The 23,478-nt window shown below is 36.3% G+C and overlaps 1 protein-coding gene across 1 annotated transcript in view; it reads left to right on the forward strand.

The window, feature by feature from the left end:
• The window catches only part of ABCB5 (ATP binding cassette subfamily B member 5), a 118,047-nt gene that overhangs the window by 27,257 nt on the left and 67,312 nt on the right, over positions 1–23,478 (forward strand). Inside the window, exon 13 of the mRNA XM_044244552.1 lies at positions 9,215–9,385. Coding sequence (XP_044100487.1) covers positions 9,215–9,385 — 171 coding nt within the window. The remainder of the gene's footprint in view (positions 1–9,214; positions 9,386–23,478) is intronic.

Raw genomic sequence — 23,478 nt, forward strand, 5'->3', positions numbered from 1 at the left:
TAAATTACAAAAGGATGAGATTTGAAATTAAAATACAGAATAAGGGGTGCCTGGGTGGTGTAGTCAGTTAGGCATTCAACTCTTGATAATAGCTCTAGTCATGATCCCAGGGTCCTGAGATCAAGCCCTGTGGTGGACTCTGCTCAGCAGGGAGTCTGCTTAAGATTTTCTCTCTCTCTCTCTCCCTCTTCCTTTGCCCTACCACGTGGACATATTTCCCTTTCTCTCTCACTAAAATAAATAAATCTTTAAAAAATAAAATACAGAATAAAATTCTACTATACCAAAAGGAAACAGTAACAGAAAAGTTTATTTCAGTGGATATATTTTACAAACCATACTCCATGAGTCATAATAATTTTGTTCTTTTTCTTTTAATAAAAACTTTTGTTACTAATTATCTTTTATCCCCCATTATTTTGGGTCATAATTGGAATAACAAACTCATTAAGGGCTTGAGATCATTCTTTGCCTTGTAGTTTGGGAAAACAGACTTCCTTTCTTTGACCTTTTAGCACTTTCAGTGACTTCCTTTCCTCAAACACCAAGGATCTTCAGTTTCCCACTTGGAATTAGGGAGTTTTCTGGGACCTCTTAACTCATATCCTGTAAGTTACTACTTGCCTTTAGTAGAAGGACAGTATTTACACAAAGATGTCCCTTGCTATAAATTTTATGTAAATCTTAAAGATATAATCCAAAGAACAAATTAAAGATACTGGCTTATCATGATGGAACACAGCCATGATTGACCAGAGAAATAATAAGCACAGTAATAAATAAGATTTCTAGAAGTCCTCAATAGAAAAATTGGGGAAATTGGCGCCTAAAAATAAATGCCATTACTTCTATGATATGCACATATTTTTAAATTAATGTATTAGAATTAACTGATATTTCCAGGCCTTTTCCCATAATCAACCATAAAACTGGTTAAAATATATTAGGCATAGGATAATTGTTTCCAAGCATTGGACAAGAGGTAACACAAAACCGTGATCCCTGAGAGAAAGGAAACTCATGAGGAATGCCCATAAAGTTGCAGCATTCCTCGTAGGAAGAAATCTCTGACCCCATCTCTGTGAACTAGAATCCAGACAGAACAGGGCACTCCACTAAACTGGAAGGCAGAGATAGAATTTCACAGCAGCTTAAGCAACTGGAGAGGCAATGAAAGAGCTGTAGAGTTAAGGTATGGGGATAGAAGTCCCTGTAGGCACCCTGTAGGCAATCCTTAGCTGAGGATAAGACTTCCCAAGGATTATCAAAGAGCAACTGCAACAAAACTTTGAGTATAATAGAGATCCTAAAAGTCAGGGAGTGCGATGGGGATTTTGAAAGCACAGCCCAGCCATAGTGGAGCGATAACATTTATACCTTTTTAATACCGCAGACATATAGCTGAGACACCAAAAAAGGCCACACCTTAAGATTAAAAACCATACCTTAGAGTATGCTGACTCTAGACCTGCCCTAACAAATTCTAAAACCTAGCCATAACAAGTCCCCAAAGGAGATAGAACTTATAGGTTGGGTCCTGCCAAGTTTAAAGATTTTCTACAGATTCACCCAACAAAGCATAAAACCAGGATTACACAAGTTCAAAATGATCAGTCAGAATTCAAATTGCTTACTAGAACAAAAATCAACTTTGTTTTCAGAAGAAAATAGAATTCAATAGTTCTTCCAACATAATGTGCACAGAATTCAGTATATATTCTGCAACAAATAGATACCCAAAGAAATAGGAAACTATGACCCATAAGCCAAGAAATCATAATCTAAATGTGTATGCACTTAAAAATTTCAAAATGCATGAAGCAAAAACTGCTAGACCTGAAAGGAGAAAAAGAAAAACCCACAATTTTACTGAAGCCATCAGTACTTGACAGAACAAGTAGGCAGAAAATCAGTAAGTTCAGGTAATCAGATGACCTGAACAATGCTATCAACCAACTAGCTCTAACTGACATTTATAGGACACTCGACCCAATAACAGCAGAATACATCCTTTTCAAGTACACATGGAAGATTCACTGAGATAAACAATATTCTGGGCCACTAAAAAAAAAAAAAAAAAAAAACTTTGCAAGTTCAAAGAAAACATACAAAATTGTTCTCAGACCATAATAGAAATAAAGTATAGAAATCAGTAACAGAAATATATATGGAAAATCCACAGATATTTGATGAGATCGGGCACATTCAGGGTGGTATGGCCATAGGCTGGAAAGTCACAAGTATTTGAAAATTAAATAATTCACTTTTAGATAATTTATGAGCTAAAAGAGGAAGTGTTGTTGTTGTTGTTGTTTTTAAGATTTTGGTTTTTTATTTGAAAGAGTTTACAAGTAGGCAGAGAGGGAAACAGAGAGAGAGGGGGAAGTAGGCTCCCTGCTGAGCAGAGAGCCCAATGCAGGATTCAGTCCCAGGATCCTGAGACCATGACCTGAGCCAAAAGCAGAGGCTTAACCCATTGAGCCACTCAGGCGCCCTGAAAGAGGAAGTTTCAATGAAACTTAATGACTATTTTAAACTAAATAAAAATGAAACTGATATTTATCAGTACTTGTAGAATACAGTTAAAGAACTGCTTTAAGAGAAATTTATAGCCTTAATTCTTCTTTCAGAAAGAAAAAAAGATCCAAAATCTGTAAGTGAAGCTTCCAATTTGAGAAACTAGAGTAAGAGTAAGTTGAACCCAAAGCAAGCGGAAGGGAAATAATTAAGATTAGAGCAAAACTGAGTGAAAGCAAAAACAGAAAAACATTAGAAACATCATTAAAATCAAAAGTTGTTTGCTTAAAAAGATTAATGAAATCAGTAAAACCATAGCAAGGCTGATAAAGAATCAAAATAGAGGAGAGAAATTCCCAATATCAGGTATGAAAGACAGTGTACCATTATTGATCTCAAGGAGGTTAAAAGATTACAGGTTTAGTATGAGAAAAGCTATGCCTATGAATTTGACAACTTAGTTGAGGGTCAATTTATTGAAAGACACCACCAAAGCTCACTCAAAAAGAAGCAGATAATTTTAGTAAGACATAACTATAAAAAAAAGTTGACTAGATATCTAAATAGAGGCAACAATTACAAATGAAAATAAAATTAAAAGTGGTATTCAGAATAACATCAAAAAATATTAAAATAGAACAAATTTAATGTATGTGTAAATCATCTATATGAAAAATATAAAATATTTCTGAGAGAAACTAAAGATCTAAATAAATAGAATGTAACTTGTTCATTGATTTAGAGATACAGTATTTTTAAAGATATGTGTTCTCCCAAAACTGAAAAATTTGATGCTATACAAGTCAAAATCCCAGTAGTCTTTTTTTTGTGTGTCTAGAAATTGGCCTGCTGATTCCAAAATTTATTTGAAAATTTAAAGGACCCAGAAAGGGAAAACAATTATTTTAAAAAAACAACAAGAGCGAAGCTGGAAGACATAAATATCTAATTTTAAGACAACCATTAAGGCAGTGGAAATGGCACAGCAATGGACATGTAGATCAGTAGAAGAGAATAGTGCCCAGAAAAAAGACCCACACATCTCTAGCCAAATGATTTTTGACAAGGCCAGTATTAATTTGTTTGGGGAAAGGAAAGTCTTTTTAACAAATGGTGCTGGAAAAATTGGATATCCATATGAGAAAAACAAATGAAATGTGGCCCTTACCTCACCCCAACACATATTAATTTGACATGTATCTTAGATCAAATGTAAAAACTTAAACTATCAAGGGGTGCCTGGGTGGTTTAGTCAGTTGAGTGTCCAACTCTTGATTTCAGCTGAGGTCATTATCTCAAGGCATGTAATTGAGCCCCAAGTCAGGCTCACCACTCAGCAAGGAGTCCGCTTGAGATTCTTTCCCTCTGCCCCTCTTCCCACTTGTACTCACATTCTCTCTCTAAAAATAAATTAATCTTAAAAAAAATTAAAGTATCAAACTTCAAAAATAAAAACTTAGGTGAAAAACCTTTGTGATTTTGAAGTAGTCAAGGAATTTTTAGATAGGGGAGCATTTATTATCTAAAAAATAATAAGTTGACTTTATTGAAATTAAAACCTTTTAAAATATACTATTTAGAAGGTAAAAAGATAAGAGAGAGTAAAAGAAAATATTCACAATACATAGATCTGACAAAGGACACACACCCAAGATATAGATAGAACTCTTACAACACAATAATAAAACAAATGTACAAACTCGAACAGATATTTCAAACACCCACAAAAAGAAACAGACAATATACAGACAAAAAATATTCAACATTATTAGTCAGCAGGGAAATGCAAAGTAAAATCACAGTGAGATACCATTCCACACTTGCTAGAATGTCCAAAACTAAAAAGAATAACAGTAATAACTTTTGATGAGGCTGTAAAGCAATTAAGTCTCATTCATTCTGAATAAAGTGAATTAGTACAGTTATTTTAGAAAGAAATTTGCCACTTTATTATAATGTTAAACATGTACCTATGACTCAGCATTCAATTCCCACATATTTTTCCAAAAGAAATGAAAATATGACCACAAGAACATTATGTACATGAATGTTTGTAGGAGCTTTATCATACTATTCAACAGTTGGAAACAATTCAAATGTTCATCAGCAGTTGAATAGATAAGAAAATTGTGATTGATATATGATAGATGAAATACAAGATTTTCAGTACATTTTGAATTTCAGATAAACAATGAATTATTTTAGCATAAGTATATCTTAAATACTGTATGAGATATACTTATGCTAAAGAAGTATTCACTGTTGGGCGCCTGGGTGGCTCAGTTGGTTAAGCAATTGCCTTCGGCTCAGGTCATGGTCCCAGGGTCCTGGGATCGAGTCCCGCATCAGGCTTCCTGCTCACTGGGGAGCCTGCTTCTCCCTCTCCCTCTGCCTGCCTCTCTGCTTACTTGTGCTCTTTCTCTCTCTCTCTGTCAAATAAATAAATAAATCCTCTTTAAAAAAAAAAAGAGGTATTCGCTGTTAACTGAAAATCAAAATTAACTGAGCTCCATCATTTTTTGTTTTTGTTTCTGTTGAATTTGGTAACCCAAGATAGATTCACATTTTGTGGAAGCACTACTCAGAAATAAATAGGAGTGAACTGCTGATCCATACATTATGGATGAATCTCAGAAATATTATGCTAGGTAAGACAGACTGAAAAAGCACACACAGCAATTATAGCATGGCTGCAGGATACAAGGTTAAAAAACAAACGTCATTTTCCTATATATCAAAAATGAACAAGTGGAATATGACATTAAAAGCACAATACTATATATATTAGCATCCAAAACAATGAATTACTCAGGTATAAATCTAAAAAAGTATGTATAAGAACTATATAAAGAAAATTACATGACTGATGAATGAAATCAAAGAATTTTTTAAATAGAGCGATATTCCATGTTTGTGGAGAGAAAGACTCAATGTTGCCTAGATGTCAGTTTTTCCCAATTTGATCTATTGATTCGGTGCAATTCCAATCAAAATCTTGGCAAGTTATTCTGTGGATATCAACAGACCAATTCTAACAACTATATGGAAAGATAAAAGACCCACAATAAACAACACAATATTAAAGAACAAAGTTAAAGGACAACACTATCTGACTTTAGAACTTACTATAAAGTTACAGTAATCAAGACAGTGTGGTATTGGTGAAAGACTAAGCAAATAGATCAATGGAACAGAGTACAGAGTTTAGAAACAGACTCACATAAACATAATCAACTAGCATATGACAAAAGAGCAACAGCAATACAACAGAGCACATATAATGTATTATTGCTCATTTCTTTTTTTTTTTTTTTTTTAAAGATTTTATTTATTTATTTGACAGACAGAGATCACAAGCAGGCAGAGAGGCAGGCAGGCAGAGAGAGGAGGAAGCAGGCTCCCCGCCGAGCAGAGAGCCCCATGTGGGACTCGATCCCAGGACCCCGAGATCATGACCTGAGCCGAAGGCAGCGGCTTAACCCACTGAGCCACCCAGGCGCCCATTTCAATGACCAAATGGAACAACTGGACATCCATATGTAAAAAAAAAATAATAATAAGTCTAGACACAGACCTTATACCTTTCACAAAAATTAGCTCAAAATAAATCATAGACCTAAATATGAAATGCAAAATCATAGAACTTCTAGAGATAACAGAGGAGAAAACCAAGATGACTTGGGTATGGCAAGACTTTTTAGAATCAACATCAAAAGCACAAACCATGAAAGAAGTCTTTGATAAGCTGAACTTCATTAAAATGAAAACTTCTGTTCTGCAGAAGACAATGTTAAAAGCATGAGAAGATAAGCCACAGACTGGGTGAAAGCATTTGCAAAACACGTATCCAATAAAGGACTGCTATTCAAAAATATATAAACAAATCTTAAAATTCAATAAGAAATGAACTTGATTTAAAAATTGACCAAATGTCTTTACAGACACTTCACCAAAGGAGATGCGCTGATGGCAAATAAGTGTGTGAAACATGTTCCACATCAAATGTCATCAGGGAAATGCAAAATAAAACAGTGAGATACAACTACATGCCTTTTAGAATAGCCAAAATCCAAAACACCAAAAACCCCATATGCTGACAAGGATGTGGAGCAACAAAAACTTTCATTCATTGCCGGTGGGAATATAAAATGGAATGGAGATCCGGAAAGACAGTTTGTTGGTTTCTTATAAAACTAAACATAGTCTCTTTTTTTTCTTTTTTTCTTTTTTTTTATGGAGAGGCAGGCAGAGAGAGAGAGGGAAGCAGGCTCCCCGCTGAGCAGAGAGCCTGATGCGGGACTCGATCCCAGGACCCCGAGATCATGACCTGAGCCGAAGGCGGCGGCTTAACCCACTGAGCCACCCAGGCACCCCAAACTAAACATAGTCTTATCATATTACCTATTAATCATGCTCCTTGGTATTCATCCAAAGGAGTTGAAAACTTAGGTTCACACAAAAACCTGCACACAGATGTTTATGGCACCTTTATTTGTATCCCCAAAGCTTAGAAGCAACCAAGATGTCTTTCAGTAGGTGAATGGATAAATAAACAGTGATATGTCCGGACAATAGGATGTTATTCAGAGCTAAAAAGAATGACCAGTCGGGGCGCCTGGGTGGCTCAGTGGGTTAAAGCCTCTACCTTCGGCTCAGGTCATGGTCTCAGGGTCCTGGGTCAAGCCCCACATCGGGCTCTGTGGTTGGCAGGGGGCCTGCTTCTCTCTCTCTGCCTGCCTTGTGATCTCTGTCTATTAAATAAATAAATGAAATCTTTAAAAAAAAAAAAATGAATGACCAGTCAAGTCATGGAAAAATCCTAAATGTACAAGTGGAAGAAACCAGTCTGAAAAACCTAGATACTGTATGATTTCAATTATATGATGTTCCTGAAAAGGCAACACTATGGAAACAGTAAAAAAGATGAACGGTTTTCGGAGTTTGAGGTGGAGAAGAATACTCAGAACACAGATTTTTAGGGTAGTGAAAATACTCTGTATGATACCATAACAATCAGATACATGTCATTATGCATTTGTCCAAATGCATAATGTATACTCATAAAATGTATACCACCAAGAGTGAATACTAATGTAATCTATGGATTTGGGTGATTATGATATGTCAGTGTAGGTTCATCAGTTATAACAAATGTACCACTTTTGTGGAGGATATTGGATGGGGGGCTATCCTGTGGAATGGGGGACATTACATGTGTGTGTAAAAGGTATATGGGAAATCTCTATAACATCCTTCCAATTGTACTTTGAACCTAAAATTGTTCTTAAAAAATAAATCAAAAGAAGGCATGCACTGTATGATTCTATCCATTAGAAGTTCTAGAACTAGTGAAATTAATTTATAGTGATAAAAATCAAATCAGTGTGTGGATTTGAAGCGGAAAGATTAATGAGGGAACCTTCTAAGGTGATGGAAATATTCTGTATCTTTACTGGGGTTGTGATAACATGGCTATAATCATTTGTTAAATCTCCTAGAACCATATCCTTATATGTGTGCATTTTATTATGTATAAATTATTTCTCAATAAGGTTTATGGTGGGTTTTTTTTTATGTGTAGGCCAGAATAATCAAAGTTTTAGAGACTATTTAAATGTATAACCTTGAAGAAATGAACTTTGGGTCATGGACATAATCCAATACAATATTGCTATGTTTCATTAGTTCTAGAAATTATCTCCAACCTCAAATATCTAATGATATCTACTCTGTTAAAGATGTATATCCCAGAAAAAAAAAAATAAGCAAAAGAAGGCCTAAAAAGTGTTCCAAGATGGAAAAATATTTTGAGAAGTTTGATTTTGCATTAATCTTCCCATACCTTCTTTCAGAATATCCAGGAAGGAAATTGTAGGTAATATATTAAGTTGTTAGTAAACCGTTCAAATAATAGTTATGAATGTAGGGGTGCCTGGGTGGCTCAGTGGTTTAAGCCTCTATCTTCATCTCGGGTCATGATCTCAGGGTCCTGAGACTGAGCCCTGCATCGGGCTCTCTGCTCAGTGGGGAGCCTGCTTCCCCCTCTCCCTCTACCTGCCTCTTTCCTACTTGTGATCTTTCTCTCTCTCTGTCAAATAACTAAATAAAATCTTTTTAAAAAAATAGTTAAGAATGTAGTTGTATTACTATGGTTCTTTTAAAGATATCAGTGCATTCTAAAACTATCTTTAAAAACTTTGAAAATTGGTTCAAATTATTATTAATCCACCTAAAAATCCTTCATAATCATACATTCTCATTTCCTCTTGTTTTTTTTTTTTTATTTTTTATTTATTTGTCAGAGAGAGCACAAGCAGGGAGAGCTGCAGGCAGAGGGAGAGAGAGAGAAGCAGGCTCCCCACTGAGCAGGGAGCCCAATGTGGAACTCCATTCTGGGATCCTTGAACCTGGGATCATGACCTGAGCCAAAGGCAGACTTAAACCTCCAGGTGTCCCATTCTCATTTCTTTTAGTACTAGCCAAATTTTTCTTAGGTCCTCTCTTTACTAGACTCTTTTTTTCAAATAGTTGTTTGTTTTTACAAAGAACAGATCAAAGGTCAAAAGCAGCCAGGCTGAAGTAGTGATTAAGCTGATATTAAAAACATAATATGTAGTAACATGTGATTGTCATTTCCTGCTCAAATGACTCAATCATGCTGTCTTTTGTTTTGTGCTTTTTCTGATTTTTCAAATAGAAATTTAATACCTTGGTAGGAGAAAAAGGAGCACAAATGAGTGGAGGACAGAAACAGAGAATCGCTATTGCTAGAGCTTTAGTTCGAAACCCAAAGATCCTCATCTTAGATGAGGCTACATCTGCCCTAGATGCAGAAAGTGAATCAGTTGTTCAAGCTGCACTGGAGAAGGTAAGTGAGCAGATCATTTCTTATATCCATAGTCCTGGTTCAACACTGTTTTTAACACAAGAAAGTATGGCTCTGCAGTAGATTATTTCTTGAATTCAGAGCCATCTTTAAGATATTGATGCAGAGTGTTCACCTTTGTAAAAACTTCTACATAATGGAAGTGATTTGGACGAGAGAAGAAGATGCCATAGCTGCTGCTAAAAACATACAGGAAGCTGATATCCAAGCAGTCATACCACATATGCCTCTTTTCCAATAGCTCTGCACTTTACACCTCCCCATAATGATCCCACACCACTACCACCATCACAGCTATAACCACATCAATTCTTAGCCTCTTTTTTACACACCTGTGGGTTCTCTTCTGTGACCACTTTTCCTCTTTAGCACAACCCCAAAGAGTTCTTAACTTAATTTCACCTCTAGTGGAGAAGCATACAGTCTGGTTTTCCTGCCCTTAACCCATCCTCCTTTAAGAGCCCTGGACCCTCTAACCTCACACTAACCTCCTGCTTACTGCTTACTGCTGACATACTTCAGGACCGCAATGCAGGGATGGTCCTTTACCAAACTGCATTGCATTTGGGAGAGTAATTATAATTTGGGAGAGTAATTTGGGGGAGTAATTTTTCATATCTCTGCCATATGAAAAACCATTGAATACTACTTTCAGTGGGCAACCCTACTTTTACGTTTTTTGGTTTGTTTTTTTTTTTTTTTAAGATTTATTTATTTACTTGAGAGAGAAAGAGTGAGCAGGGGGACAGGCGGCAGGAGAGGGAGAGAGAGAATCTCAGGTAGACTCCCTGCTGAGCATGGAGCCCAACACAGGGCTCAATCTCAAGACCATGAGATCATGACGCAAGTTGAAATTAAGAGTGAACTCTTAGCTGACTGAGCTGACCAGGTGTCTCCAACCCCTTTTTAAATCATGGCCTTCAGACCCTTCAGAAGGCTTAATGACACATATTACTTTGAGCTTGTTTGAAAATGTGTTTTTCTGCCTAAGAAGATTACAAGCTTTTTCTTTTTAAGTATTAACTTTGCGCAACCAGAAATGGATACTGGCCACCAGCGTCCCCACTGCTTATTGAAAAATCTATTAGTTACTATTATTACTTGCAAGTCAGATTATGTAAGTTTTTACCCTTGTTTCCATTCCAAAATAAGAGTGCCGTGTGTTGCTTGTGTGTTGCACTCAAATTGTGTTCAGTGGTGATGTTTTGTTCCTTAGGGCTTGAATGTACAAAAATTTATTATACTTAACATAACCATCTTTTAACTTATATAAGATTTGCTTTCATTTTATTGAAATATAGTTAACAGATATATAAGATTTTTAAAAACATATCATAATAGGCTCCAGCCGTTTTTTAGAGGTTAAGTGCCCATTGCCTTTTCATCCAATGTGTTAATCACTTCAGGCAATCAGAACTTGCTCAAACTTCTAAAATTATAGTTGCTTGGTAACATTATAAACTAATAAAAGATTTTTTTTACTACTGGTTAAAATGAAATCTATATCATAATAAGAGAGCAACATAAAATGTAAACCATGATACAGTCATATACAATAGGTGTACCAGTGCACAAAAATGAAGACAACATGTATAAAAATACCAATTGTATGGCAGAATTATGAGGGAATTTAAGTTTTTAAAAATTCATTTACTATATTGTTTTTCAGTTTTTAAAGGTGAGGGGGATTATTGACATTGAGGAGATGTATAAGTGTGAAACTTCTTTAAGTAGGTTTTGCTGGTCTTGAGGTAAATGGTAACAAATGGGGTGACAAGTAGCACAATAAACTGAGTAATTATATATGCCTCAGTTGATTGGAAAATGACTCATAGGAAAGAGAATAATTAAAATATAGTAAAGGTAACAAGAGCTCCAGTGCCATGAGAGTCCTCTATACATACCACACAGAGCGTACTTGTGGAATGAAACCTTTGGAGAGGTCCCTACCTAACAAGGGAGGGCTTGCAGCAGATCTCATTTCTGCTCATCTAGGAACCCTCAGACCTGCTGCATAATATGGCCTAAACTACAATAGTTAGCAGATTTTTACAGTTCAAATATCTTATAAGCTACTAACCAAATAAAGAGGAAACAACAAAATGTATCCCTTCTTGTTGGTGAATGCTGTATCCACCTCCTTCTACACTGAGCCTTCACTTGTTCCTCCCAACCCAGCCTCCCCATTACCCTCATTGCTTTCCACTTATATCAAGTTCTAGAACAGTAAAACTAATCTGATTAGTTATCTTATCTAAAGCAGTCTAAAGTAGTCACTGATCTAAAAGCTGTTAGTTCAGGTCATGATTTCAAGGTGTGAGATCAAGCCCCACATTGGCTCCCCACCCAGTAGAAAGTCTGCTTAAGATTCTCTCTCTTGCTCTCCCTGTGCCCTTCCTCCCCCTACCTGCATAGTGTTCTCTCTCTCTCTCAAATAAGAACAAATAAATCTAAAAGAAAGAAAGAAAAAGAAAAAGAAATCAATCAAATTGGTGGTTTCCTGCAGCAGATGGTGGGTTTAGACTAAAAGAGCATCAGGCATCTATCACTCTTGTCCTCACTTAGATTACTGCAGTAGCTAACTTCTTGTCCTAGCCCATGCCCATGCAATCTGTTTTTAACATAGCATTCAGGTGATGCTACTAAAATGTAAATCTAAACATGTCATGCTCTGTTTCAAATCCTCCTATGGCTTCTTAACTCACAATTGACTCTGAATAAAAACCAAATTCCTTATAATAAGCTACAAGGTTCTGTGGAGTCAGTCTCCAAACTCCTTCTGGAACCTCACATCCTGAACATTGGCTGCTCTTTAAAGTGCTATAGCACTACTTATCAGCTAACAAACTGCATGTGTATTTGTTTATTTTGTTTTCTGTTCATCACTGGAATGTAAAGTCAGTGGTGACAAAGGCTTTGATTAGTTAACTGCAGTGTCGCCAGCACTAAAATGATGCCTGGTCCTTAGTAGACAGCTAGTAAGCATTTGTTAAATGTATGAGTGTGATACAGAATAGTTTCAAAGCCCGAAGTCCTATTTTCTGGATTTCTTAAGTTAGGCTTGTTGCAAAGTAGTTTTGCTTCACTTATCTTGTTCTTGAGGGGAACCTGGAGTCAGTGAATAAAGATTTATGCTATAGGCTATGTGGTTCCACTCTGCTACTGGTTTGGACCCAGCATGCAAATGCAACAGGCTTCCATTCAGTCCCAGTAGAGGAGGGATGGCAGTAAAAACCTGTAGGCCCCTGGGGAAGCAGAGGAAGCCCACACTGACTTTGGGATAAAGCCTGTGAAAGCTCTTTGAAATGTTAAAAATGGTATGCAAATCTAGGGATAATTATTACTAAGGGAGGGTCAGCTACACCACATCAATGGAGAACCTTTAAAAAGACCCTTTGCTAATTATGAGGGAAGGGTTTCCATTACAGTTTTATTCTTTGAAGAGACAGAGCTGCTTTGTTGCTGCCCTCATGGGCTTTCTTTATCATTACTGTTCTTTCTCACTGTGATGCATTCTGCTGGTCTTCCTCAGAGGCCCCTTAACATATTTATATTACTTGGAGAACTGAACAGTAAGAAAATTGTTATATTGCATTAAGCTGTGGGCTACTTTATTAAATTAAGCCCAAAGTGGTTATCCAAAGTTAAAAATAGGTTAATTATTACACATATGGCGCATTTTTTCAATTAAATATCTTGCTTTTTATATGTAGAATTAGGCATTTATTCATTTCTTTCTTCCTCTCTTTCTTTCTTTCTTTAACCATTTGTAGCAACTTTATAATAGTTGAGAACAGAAAGGGAATTTCTGCAAGGGGATTTCCTTGGCTAGAATTTAGCCAGAAGAAGGAAGGTAGCATAGAGACTATCTCATTCTAAAAGCATCATGAAACACTTTATAAGCCTGCCTAATCAAGCTCACATTTGTTAGGTTTGGTATTAAATTATAGACCACTGATTTATTTTAGGATAGTGCTGCTTCCTCTTTGAGAGCTCAGGTCCCCATTGAGTCTGACTAAGAAAGGGAAAAATAAATCACTGTAACTCCCAGAAAAATCTACAAATGCACTTGTACACCAAGATTTACATATAGTATATATTGAAGGGTTTATAGGTGCCCTGAGGCCATTCATGAGTCATTATTTTAGGTAAAGGAACAAATGGGTGATAGTAACTAATCCTTAAAAGAGCCCAATAAGATATGAACACTTATTTTCCTATCTTACAGATTTGCACACTGAAGCACAGAGAATAACAGGTAGGCAACAATGAAGCCAAAATGTGGACCCAGACATGTTTCTTTAACTCATTCACATAGCCACCGGGCTATATTGCCTCAAGATTATACATCTGCTAGGAACTTAAACTAAATCTTAATCCAGATCACCCTTCAAAACTAGCCCCTTATTAAAGATAGACTTACCATATGATCCAGCAATTCCACCTCTGGGTATATACCCAACAAAATTTTAAAAAAGAATTCAAACAGATATTTATATACTAGTGTTCACAGCAGCATCATTCACAATAACCAAAAGATAGAAACAACCTAAATGCTCATTGACAGATGAATGGATAAACAAAATATAGGTATATACAATGGAATATTACTCAGTTTTAAAAGGGAAGGAAATTCTGACACATGCTGCAGCATGGATGAACCTAAAAGATACTATTCTAACTGAAAAACCGCTGCAAAAGGACAAATATTATGTGATTACATTTATATTAGATACTTAGAATAGTCATGATCATAGACAGAAAGTAAAATGGAGGTTATCAGGGTCTAAGGGAAGAGGGGGAATGGGAAGTTATTGTTTAAAGAGGTATAGAGTTCCACCCTGGGATGAAAAATTCTGGAGTTAGATAGTGGTGATGGTTGCACAACAATATGAATGTACTTAATACCAATAAATTATATACTTTAAAACGGTTGAAACTGGTTAAAATTTTATATGTATTTTACCACTTCTGGTGGTAAAAAAAAGAATAGCAATCTAAGCCTGAATATAAAAGGATAATGACACAGAAGGAATTGACCCCTCTGATCCAGGAGGACCCAACCCTTAAAAATAGTTAGAATGGTAGGGCGCCTGGGTGGTTCAGTGGGTTAAGCCGCTGCCTTTGGCTCAGGTCATGATCTCAGGGTCTGGGATTGAGGCCCGCATCCGGCTCTCTGCTCAGCAGGGAGCCTGCTTCCTCCTCTCTCTCTGCATGCCTCTCTGCCTGCTTGTGATCTCTCTCTGTCAAATAAATAAATAAAATCTTTAAAAAAAATAGTTAGAATGGTAAATTTCATGTTATATATATTTTACTGGAGTTAAAAACAAACAAACGAAAATAAAAAAAAACAGGAAAAGAAAACACTAGGCTTTTTCTGAAACCACATTGCCTCCTTCGGAAAGAAACAAACCATACCCAAATTGAGGCTCCCATGTCAGCTTATAATAGACTCACTTTTGTCCCCTTAAGCTGCTTATTTGGATCCTATTGTGTATATAGCTCATGGGTTTTCCTTTCACAAATGGTTTTAAATCATTACTACTCAGCAGGATATTTCAGAGTCTTAAAAAAATATAATAAAAAGCCTTAAAAATATAGCAAAATATTTTTCCATGATACAAGTAACTATCTTGGTAATTTCTGTAAATTTTAATTATTCCTAAGCCTCATCCTCCCCCATAAATAAGAAAACCTTCTATATAAGATATTAATTTTTCTAACTGCTAACAAATAAGATATCTCTAATATATATCTCATATAATCTACATAATATATCTATATTATATAATATATCTCTAATATATAATCTATGCTTTATAATAATGTATTTCTAATATATTATTTGTTCATCAGTATTCTGGGCTAGATAAGATATTATTCCCTCCTGGAAGAAAGATGAGCTAATTATTGTAGCATTTTCTCTTCTTGCCCACCATCTACTTTATCATTAATTTTTTGTTGTAATTTCTCCACAGATATTTGCTTAATAAAGTTAACTGAAGGAGAAAGGTATTAAATGGCTATGAATAATTTTATCATTATCAATTATTAACTTCTTTGTTAACTTATTTAGAAGAGAGAATGGAGATATTTCAGGTTATAAAAAGAAAACATTGTACTATAGAGTACTGTTCCATATTCCTAATTAAGTAGTACATGTGGTCTCATCTCATCAAAGAGTTTAGATTTTGAATGTGTTTTACTCTATATATAGAGTCTTAACCTTAGTGTGTGTGTGTATATATATATATATATTCTCACATGAGTAGATCCCTGCAAGCTGAAAACAAGAGGTTTGAGTAGGAGGTGAATTACTTATTAAATAAATATGGCTCCGAAGGGGCTGATATTTTGCTATTTGCCACTCTGTTTTACAAAAGAGAAAGCATTTTCGGACAGGTGAAGTGGCCTTACAGTAATTCTACATTGTTCAATTATGGAACCAGTGTTGACTCAGAAGAATGGCAAGCCAGTTGACTTTCAACATCATGAGGTAGTTAAGACACCAAAAATGCTGTTTCCTTAAAACTGCCATAAAGACCTTTTTATAGCAGATGGTCAATTAAAATTCAGTAGCTCAAAGGGAAGAAATTTGTAAAACAGTAATGAGAGGTTTTTTGGACTGTTCTTGGAGTATTAGGGTACTAGCATTTTCCAGGAGCCTCTTTTTTTTTTTTTTTAAGATTTTATTTATTAATTAAGAGAGAGAGAGAGTGCACAAGCAGGGGAAGGGCAGAGGGAAAAGCAGACTCTCTACTGAGCAGGGAGCCCAACATGGGGTTCAATCCCAGGACCCTGAGGTGACGACCTGAGCCGAAGCCAGATGCCTAACTTACTTGAGTCACCCAGCCGCCCCTTCAGGAGCCTTTTGAGGAATGGAGGAAAGTAGAGAGATAGGGTAGTTGAGCAGGGCGGGCTGTGCGCCACCACTCCAAAAATTCAAATGGCAACTAACTACTAGTTTGTATGATTAATTTAAATCTGTTAAGCTTCCACATGTGCTTTTATTTGATAAAAGGATTTTGTAGCTTAAAAATAAAAAAGATTTGAAGACGACAAGACTGTATTACATCATATGTATACATATGCATATGTATGATGTATACTTCATGTATACATGAAGTATATGTCATCAGTGAGCCCCAAGTCCACCTGAGCCAACCTGCTAGGATGCAGTCAGTGGGAATTTGCTTTCCATAGGTTTCCCACCCCTTGCTTGCTGTGGGACATGAGAACTCTGAGTTTACAGGCTTCAACAGAGAGTATATTACCCCTGTTAATTGACCCACCAGTCAAATTCAGACCCTCTCAAATGCTCACAGTTTTACATTGTTCTTTCTTTTCCTCTTGCTAACCTTTACTCAAGGCACATGACCACCACTGGTGAAAACCTAGCTAGCCTCCTCAGGCCCTTATCTCTGCCCTAGTATTTCCATGAGGGATGCTTTAAAACAGCCTCTATTTCAAAGTGCAAGCTAATTACCTGGTGATTTATTGTTGTGCATGGAATTACAAAGTAATCTAAAAAAATGCCAGCGAAGTGTCAAGTAGAGCCCTACCTTCCTGTTGACCTCTTTTTGGTTAAATACCTAATTGTCTGGCTTTTAACTTTGTTTAAACTATGAAGGCGGGGAGAAGATACTAGGAAGTTCTTTCAACTTGGTACTCTCTGGAAGAACTAATAGCAACAAAGACATATTGAAAATCTACCATATCTTCTCTGAGACATCTGAAAAAATCAGTGGAATGGATTCTACTACCTCCCTTATTTTTATAATACTTCTTGTTAAAACAACAACAACAACAACCACAACAAAACCAAAGCATCAGCTCAAATTTCTTTGATCAGTTTTCTACAAAGTCTTGATTTCCAAAATTTCTCCCATGTTTTAAGTCTGAAACAATTAGTGTTGTCTCCTATGGCTAGTCTCATTTATGATGAGGTAGTGGAGCTGTATTTTTGTAGTGCACTTCATAGTACCTTAATTGTGTAAGATAATTGGAAGCCCATGTTATGAGTTTTTCAAAGCATAGCTTTTTCCCTTTTTATTTTGTAATTTTTTAAAATAACCTCTGTTTCCAATGTGGGACTCAGATTTACAATCCCGAGATCAAGAGTTAAATGCTCTACTGACTGAGCCACCAGGGACCCCTAGTTTTTTACCTTTTAAAGTATTAGGCATTTTTTGTGGTTTGAAAGACTCAGACACTAATTCATGCTATAATAGATTAAACTGTAATAAAATATATACCTTAATCAAATATTTAGAGTTTGGACCATGAGCCTGGCAGAGTAAAGATGGTACAGTTGGGTACATAGAGTCCATTCCAGTTTGCAGGAACATCAGTGCTCACTCAGGCACAACTGCAGAAATGTCATCCCTTATTGTCAGTTTTCAGATGTCAGACAACAGCATTAACTATTACAAAATAAGTAAACTTGTTCCATATGTAATGGCTAAGAAGTGAAGAAATATTAGAAGTGAGGTGTACAAAAATACCTGTGAAGTGAGCCTCCCATGAAGAAAAGAAGGTCTAGAAAATACAACCTGCATCAGGAAATTTTGTAATTCTGATTATGTCATAAGACTGCACGTGATTCTCAAATCTTTTCTAATTGCAGTCTCCTAATTGATTTTACAACTTCCTTTTCCCTACATTCTCCTTAGAGTATCTGTGTTATATGTGCCCTTTTATATATTTTAAGGAAATTTCATACATATTAATTTGCTTTGAGAAGTGTTTAATAGTATTGTGAAATCATTTAGCTAATTTGTAACATCTTACACCCTCATCAGTAAGGTTTGAGATCTGGTTGCTTTTCGAAAATAACATTTAGGGGCGCCTGGATGGCTCAGTGGGTTAAGCCTCTGCCTTCAGCTCAGGTCATGGTCTCAGGCACCTGGGATCAAGCCCTGCATCAGGCTGTCTGCTTACCACGGAGCCTGCTTCCCCCTCTCTCTCTCTTCCTGCTTCTTTGCCTACTTGTGATCTCTCTCTCTCTGTCAATAAATAAATAAAATCTTAAAAAAAAAAAAAAAGAAAAGAAAACATTTGTCACCTTGAGGGAATGTAATTGAATAAATGAGAGAGATATGAGCCAGGAGCCTGGGTGTCTGAGTATTTTCACCTTTGTACTAGTAGTCCCAATGCATGCCTACTCAACAACATCATTTTATGTTCATTGCCCTTTAGGGTTCTGGAGGCCAGTCTTAGGGCCTCCAAGACCCAGCATACAGTTAAAATTAAAGTTTGAATGAGAAAAGTGGGATTACTATAGGCTGAATGTGTTATCTCTAAAAACTAGGCACATCAGACAAATCCAGACTGAGGGACATTCTACAGAGTATCTGACTGGTATTCCTCAAAACTATCAAGTTCATAAAAAATAAGGAATATCTGAGAAATTGTCACAGCGAAGAGGAGCCTGAGGAGACAAGATGGTTAAATGTAATGTATTGAGAAGGGGATCTGGGAGCAGAAAAAGAATAATAAGTAAAAATTAAGGAAATCTGAATAACATATGGAGTTTAACGTATTGATACTGGTTCATTTGTTGTAACAAATGCATCATAGAAATGTCAGATGTAGACACTGGGAGATACTGTGTGCAGGATATAGGAATACTGAAGTCATTGCACATTTCCCTAAATCTAAAACTATTCTAAAATAAAGTTTATTTAAAAAAAACTAAAGCAGGGGCGCCTGGGTTGCTCAGTCATTGGGCATCAGCCTTCAACTTGGGTCAAGATCCCAGGGTCCTGGGAGGCTGCTTCTCCCTCCCCCACTCGTCCTGCTTGTGTTCCCTCTCTCGCTATCTCTGTCTCTGTCAAGTGAACAAATAAAATACTTTATAAATAGATAGATATATAGATAGATAGGAAAAATAAAAATAAAGCAAAAAAATAACATTTTACCAATTTTATTGTACCATTCATTAGGATGATTCTGTATAGCAAGGCTTAGAATTACCACATACAAGTAAATAGGAAACTGAGGAAAACAAAAAGCAAACAACAAAAACTCTCTTCCCAATTATCTTTCACTTGTTAGTTTAATAAAATGTCTATATATTTGGCAATTTGAAAAATAAAGGAAGCACTAAACATTTTAGTGTTTTGACCTCTTTTCTGAGGACTATGTTACTCAAAAATATAACCTAGAGAAATTCACATATGCTTGTAAGTGCCAATTAACAACATAATTATGTGTACATTATCGGACTGTGCAGCAATTAGAAAAATAAATCTTCCTACCTGCAAAACTGTTAGTTGCTCCTCAGTCCACTTTATCATTACATTTGCATTATGTTTATCAAAGTGCCTCAATCCCATTCAGAATTCTTAGAGAACTTCAAGAATGGGCAACTTGGGTGCTATAAATACAGATGCTTCTTTTGTTCGATACTGTTTAACAGATTTTTTTGAGATTTAACTGACTTAAACTGCACATATGAAAGTATACGATTAGAAAAGTTTGGGCATACATGTATACCTATGAAACCACCACAATCAACATAGAGAAAAAATCACTCCCCAAAATTTTCACATGCCTTTTGTAAACACTCCATTCCAACCTTCCCTCTCCCCTCCCTGCCCCACTCTTATCAACTACTAATTTGTTAACTGCCAGTATAGATTACCATGTATTTTGTAGAACTTTGTGTAAACAGAATCATACATTATGAATTCTGTCCTGCCAGACTTCTTGCACTCAGCATATTTGTTTTCAGACCTGTTGATATTGTGAAAGGTATCAAGAGTTCCTCTTTATTGGTGAATAGTATTGCATTATATGGATGTACCACTGTTTGAGATGATTGGTATTGATGCACATTGAAGTTATTCAGTTTGTTTGCAGTTTTTGGATATTACATATGAAGTTACTCTGAACATTCATTTGTAAGTCTTCTGTGGACATGCACTTTTATTTCTCTTGGGTAAATATCTAGGATTTAAATGGACAGAACTTATGGTAGGAGTATGTTTAAATTTCAAATGAACTACCAAATTATTTTCCTTTTATATTCCTGTAATATATAAGAATTACAGCTAGTCCACATACTTGCCAGCACTTGGGATAACCAGGCATTTTAATGTTAGCCATTGGAATAAATTTTTATTTATTTTTTAAATCTTATTCTTGATAGGCCATCTTGGGTTGAAAACAGAAGCCTTTTTTTTTTTTAATACAACTTACTCCATTTTTTGAGGCACTGCTTTGGTATTATCCTTTTCCAAAATACTCACTTTTTAAAAAAAAATTTTTTTTAAGATTTTATTTATTTATTTGACAGATACAGATCACAAGTAGGCAGAGAGGCACACGGAGGGAGGGGGGTAGAGGGGATGGAAGCAGGCTCCCTGCTGAGCAGAGAGCTCAATGTGGGGCTCCATCCCAGGACCTGAGATCATGACCTGAGCCGAAGGCAGAGGCTTCACCCACTGAGCCACCCAGGCACGCCACTTTTTTATTTTTTATAAAATTTAGAAACCACCCATCTTTTAAATCATATACAATAAACTGTGAGAGGGTATATTTATAAATATTGTTTAGGGTGCCTGGGTGGCTCAGTGCATTAAGCCTCTGCCTTCAGCTCAGGTCATGATCTCAGGGTCCTGGGATGGAGCCCCACATTGGGCTCTCTGCTCAGCAGGGAGCCTACTTCCCCGCCTTCTCTCTCTGCCTGCCTCTCTGGCTACTTGTGATCTCTATCAAATAAATAAAATCTTTCAAAAATAAATATATAAATAAATATTGTTTAGATGAAGTATATGTTATATAATCAAAAATAGCTCTTTTGATATGTATGCCCAATATTATAAGATCACTTTTTTTTTTTTAAGATTTTATTTATTTATTTGACAGAGAGAGATCACAAGTAGACAGAGAGGCAGGCAGAGAGAGAGGGAAGCAGTCTCCCTGCTTAGCAGAGAGCCCAATGTGGGGCTTCATCCCAGGACCCTGAGATCATGACCTGAGCCGAAGGCAGCGGCTTAACCCACTGAGCCACCCAGGCGCCCCTAAGATCACTCTTAAAGATCAGTAATTCTCATCATTATCTGCATTTTAACAGAGGGAGTTTAAATAGGTATACTTGGTTCATGTGTAAAACTGTTACAAAGACATATACTTGCCAAATGAAGGCCTATCTTTAGTGCTGGTACAAGATACAGGGAAAAGAAAATTTGCAAGGTATGGGAAGCAGTCAATGCAAAGGGCTTTAGTCACGTTAATAGGAACACATCATGCCACAAAGGTGCAGCAGAGTTTGTGGACTTAGAGTATTCAAATGACCTGAGTTATTTGTAGCATTTGCCACCTACCCTCTATATGGACTGGCACCCATTAATTTCTCTGAGCCCCAATTTTCCTATCTCTCAGAAACCTATCTTCCCAGACGGCTCATAGGACTGTGTGAGCAAAATCAAACAGAGGAATGTTATAGAACATTTTATACTCTAACATTCTTTAAAATATATTTTCAAAAGAATTATTTTTGCCATCAGTACTTAATAGTTAATCTGTAATATTGTTTAGCTCATTGATGGATGATATTTTATGGCCTTCCTATTTCTTTATTAAAGATAACAAAACTGGGGGTGCCTGGTGGGTCAGTTGGTTAAGTGTCTGCCTTTGGGTCAGGTCAGGATATCAGGGTTCTGAGATAGAGCCCCACATTGGGCTCTCTGCTCAGCAGGGAGTCTGTTTCTCCTTTTCCCTCTTTCTTTTCCTTTTTCTAAAAAAAAGATAAAGCTAGTGTGAGTCACCTGGGTGGCTCAGTGGGTTAAGCCACTGCTAGTGTGAGTCACCTGGGTGGCTCAGTGGGTTAAGCCACTGCCTTCGGCTCAGGTCATGATCTCAGGGTCCTGGGATCGAGTCCCACATCGGGCTCTCTGCTCAGCAAGGGGCCTGCTTTCCTTCCTCTCTCTCTGCCTGCCTCTCTGCCTACTTGTCCTACTTGTGATTTCTCTCTGTCAAATAAATAAATAAAATCTTTAAAAAAAAATTATATACATACACATATATATGTATGTAATATTTAACATATTTATATTCAGTTGTCTTGAGTAAAAAAACAAATTAACAAAAGTAATTCAAAATATCATGTCTATATTTATTCATTATAGCATACAATAATTTTTACCTTGATCATTTTACAATGTCTTATATCTCAAAAACATGGTAAGATTGGCTTCTAGGGAAAAAAAAAATAGAATCTAAGTGTTGAGAAAGACTTGAAAATCCTATATCCATATGTAGATACAGAGTGTTGGGTAATTTGTAAAGAGCAAATCCATGTTCTGTTAGGCCCAAATGCCTGGTCTTGCCATAGCCTCTGTCATAATTGCCCCTCCTCTCTCTTTCCCACTTGGCAAACCTTTGTCCAAACTTTACTCAAAAATCATCTATTTGGCAATGTTTTTCTATTCAACTAAATAGTTACTTATGTCTGTGCTAAATATTTTTATATAGCTTCTGTTGTATACGTACTACTTTATGTTGTAATTCTTTTTTTGTCCCCCCCCCCATTACCTCTTTCTGTCAAGGGCTTTGGAATTGCCCTCAATAAATACTCGAGTCTCCAGCTTGGAGATGTTTGATTAATAATTTAAAATAAGTTATTTATGGGGTGCCTCGGTGGCTCAGTTTGTTAAGTGTGTGACTCTTGATTTCGGCTTGGGCCATGATCTCAGGGTCATGAGATTGACCATGACCCATATCGGGCTCCATACTGATCGTAGAGCCTGCTTAGTATTCTCTCTTTCCCTTCCCACTCCCCCTTCTCCCCAGGTGCATGTACTCTCTCTCTCTCCCTAAAAAAAAAAAATTTAGTTATTTCCTAAGAACTCCCATGTGCAGAACATTGTACCAAAAACATTAATCTGCACAATAACCCTAAAATATAGGTGACATATTTCCCCATTTAACAAATGAGGAAACTAAGACTCAGGGAGTTGAAATATCTAGTCTGACACCACAAATCCAGAAATTGACAGAAAAATGATTCAAACCTAGGATTTGTGATTCCAGAGAACACAAATAATGAAGAAATTATTGAAAATTAGGTT

The sequence above is a fragment of the Neovison vison genome, chromosome 4, assembly GCF_020171115.1.
Source record: "Neovison vison isolate M4711 chromosome 4, ASM_NN_V1, whole genome shotgun sequence".
Lineage (NCBI taxonomy): Eukaryota > Metazoa > Chordata > Mammalia > Carnivora > Mustelidae > Neogale > Neogale vison.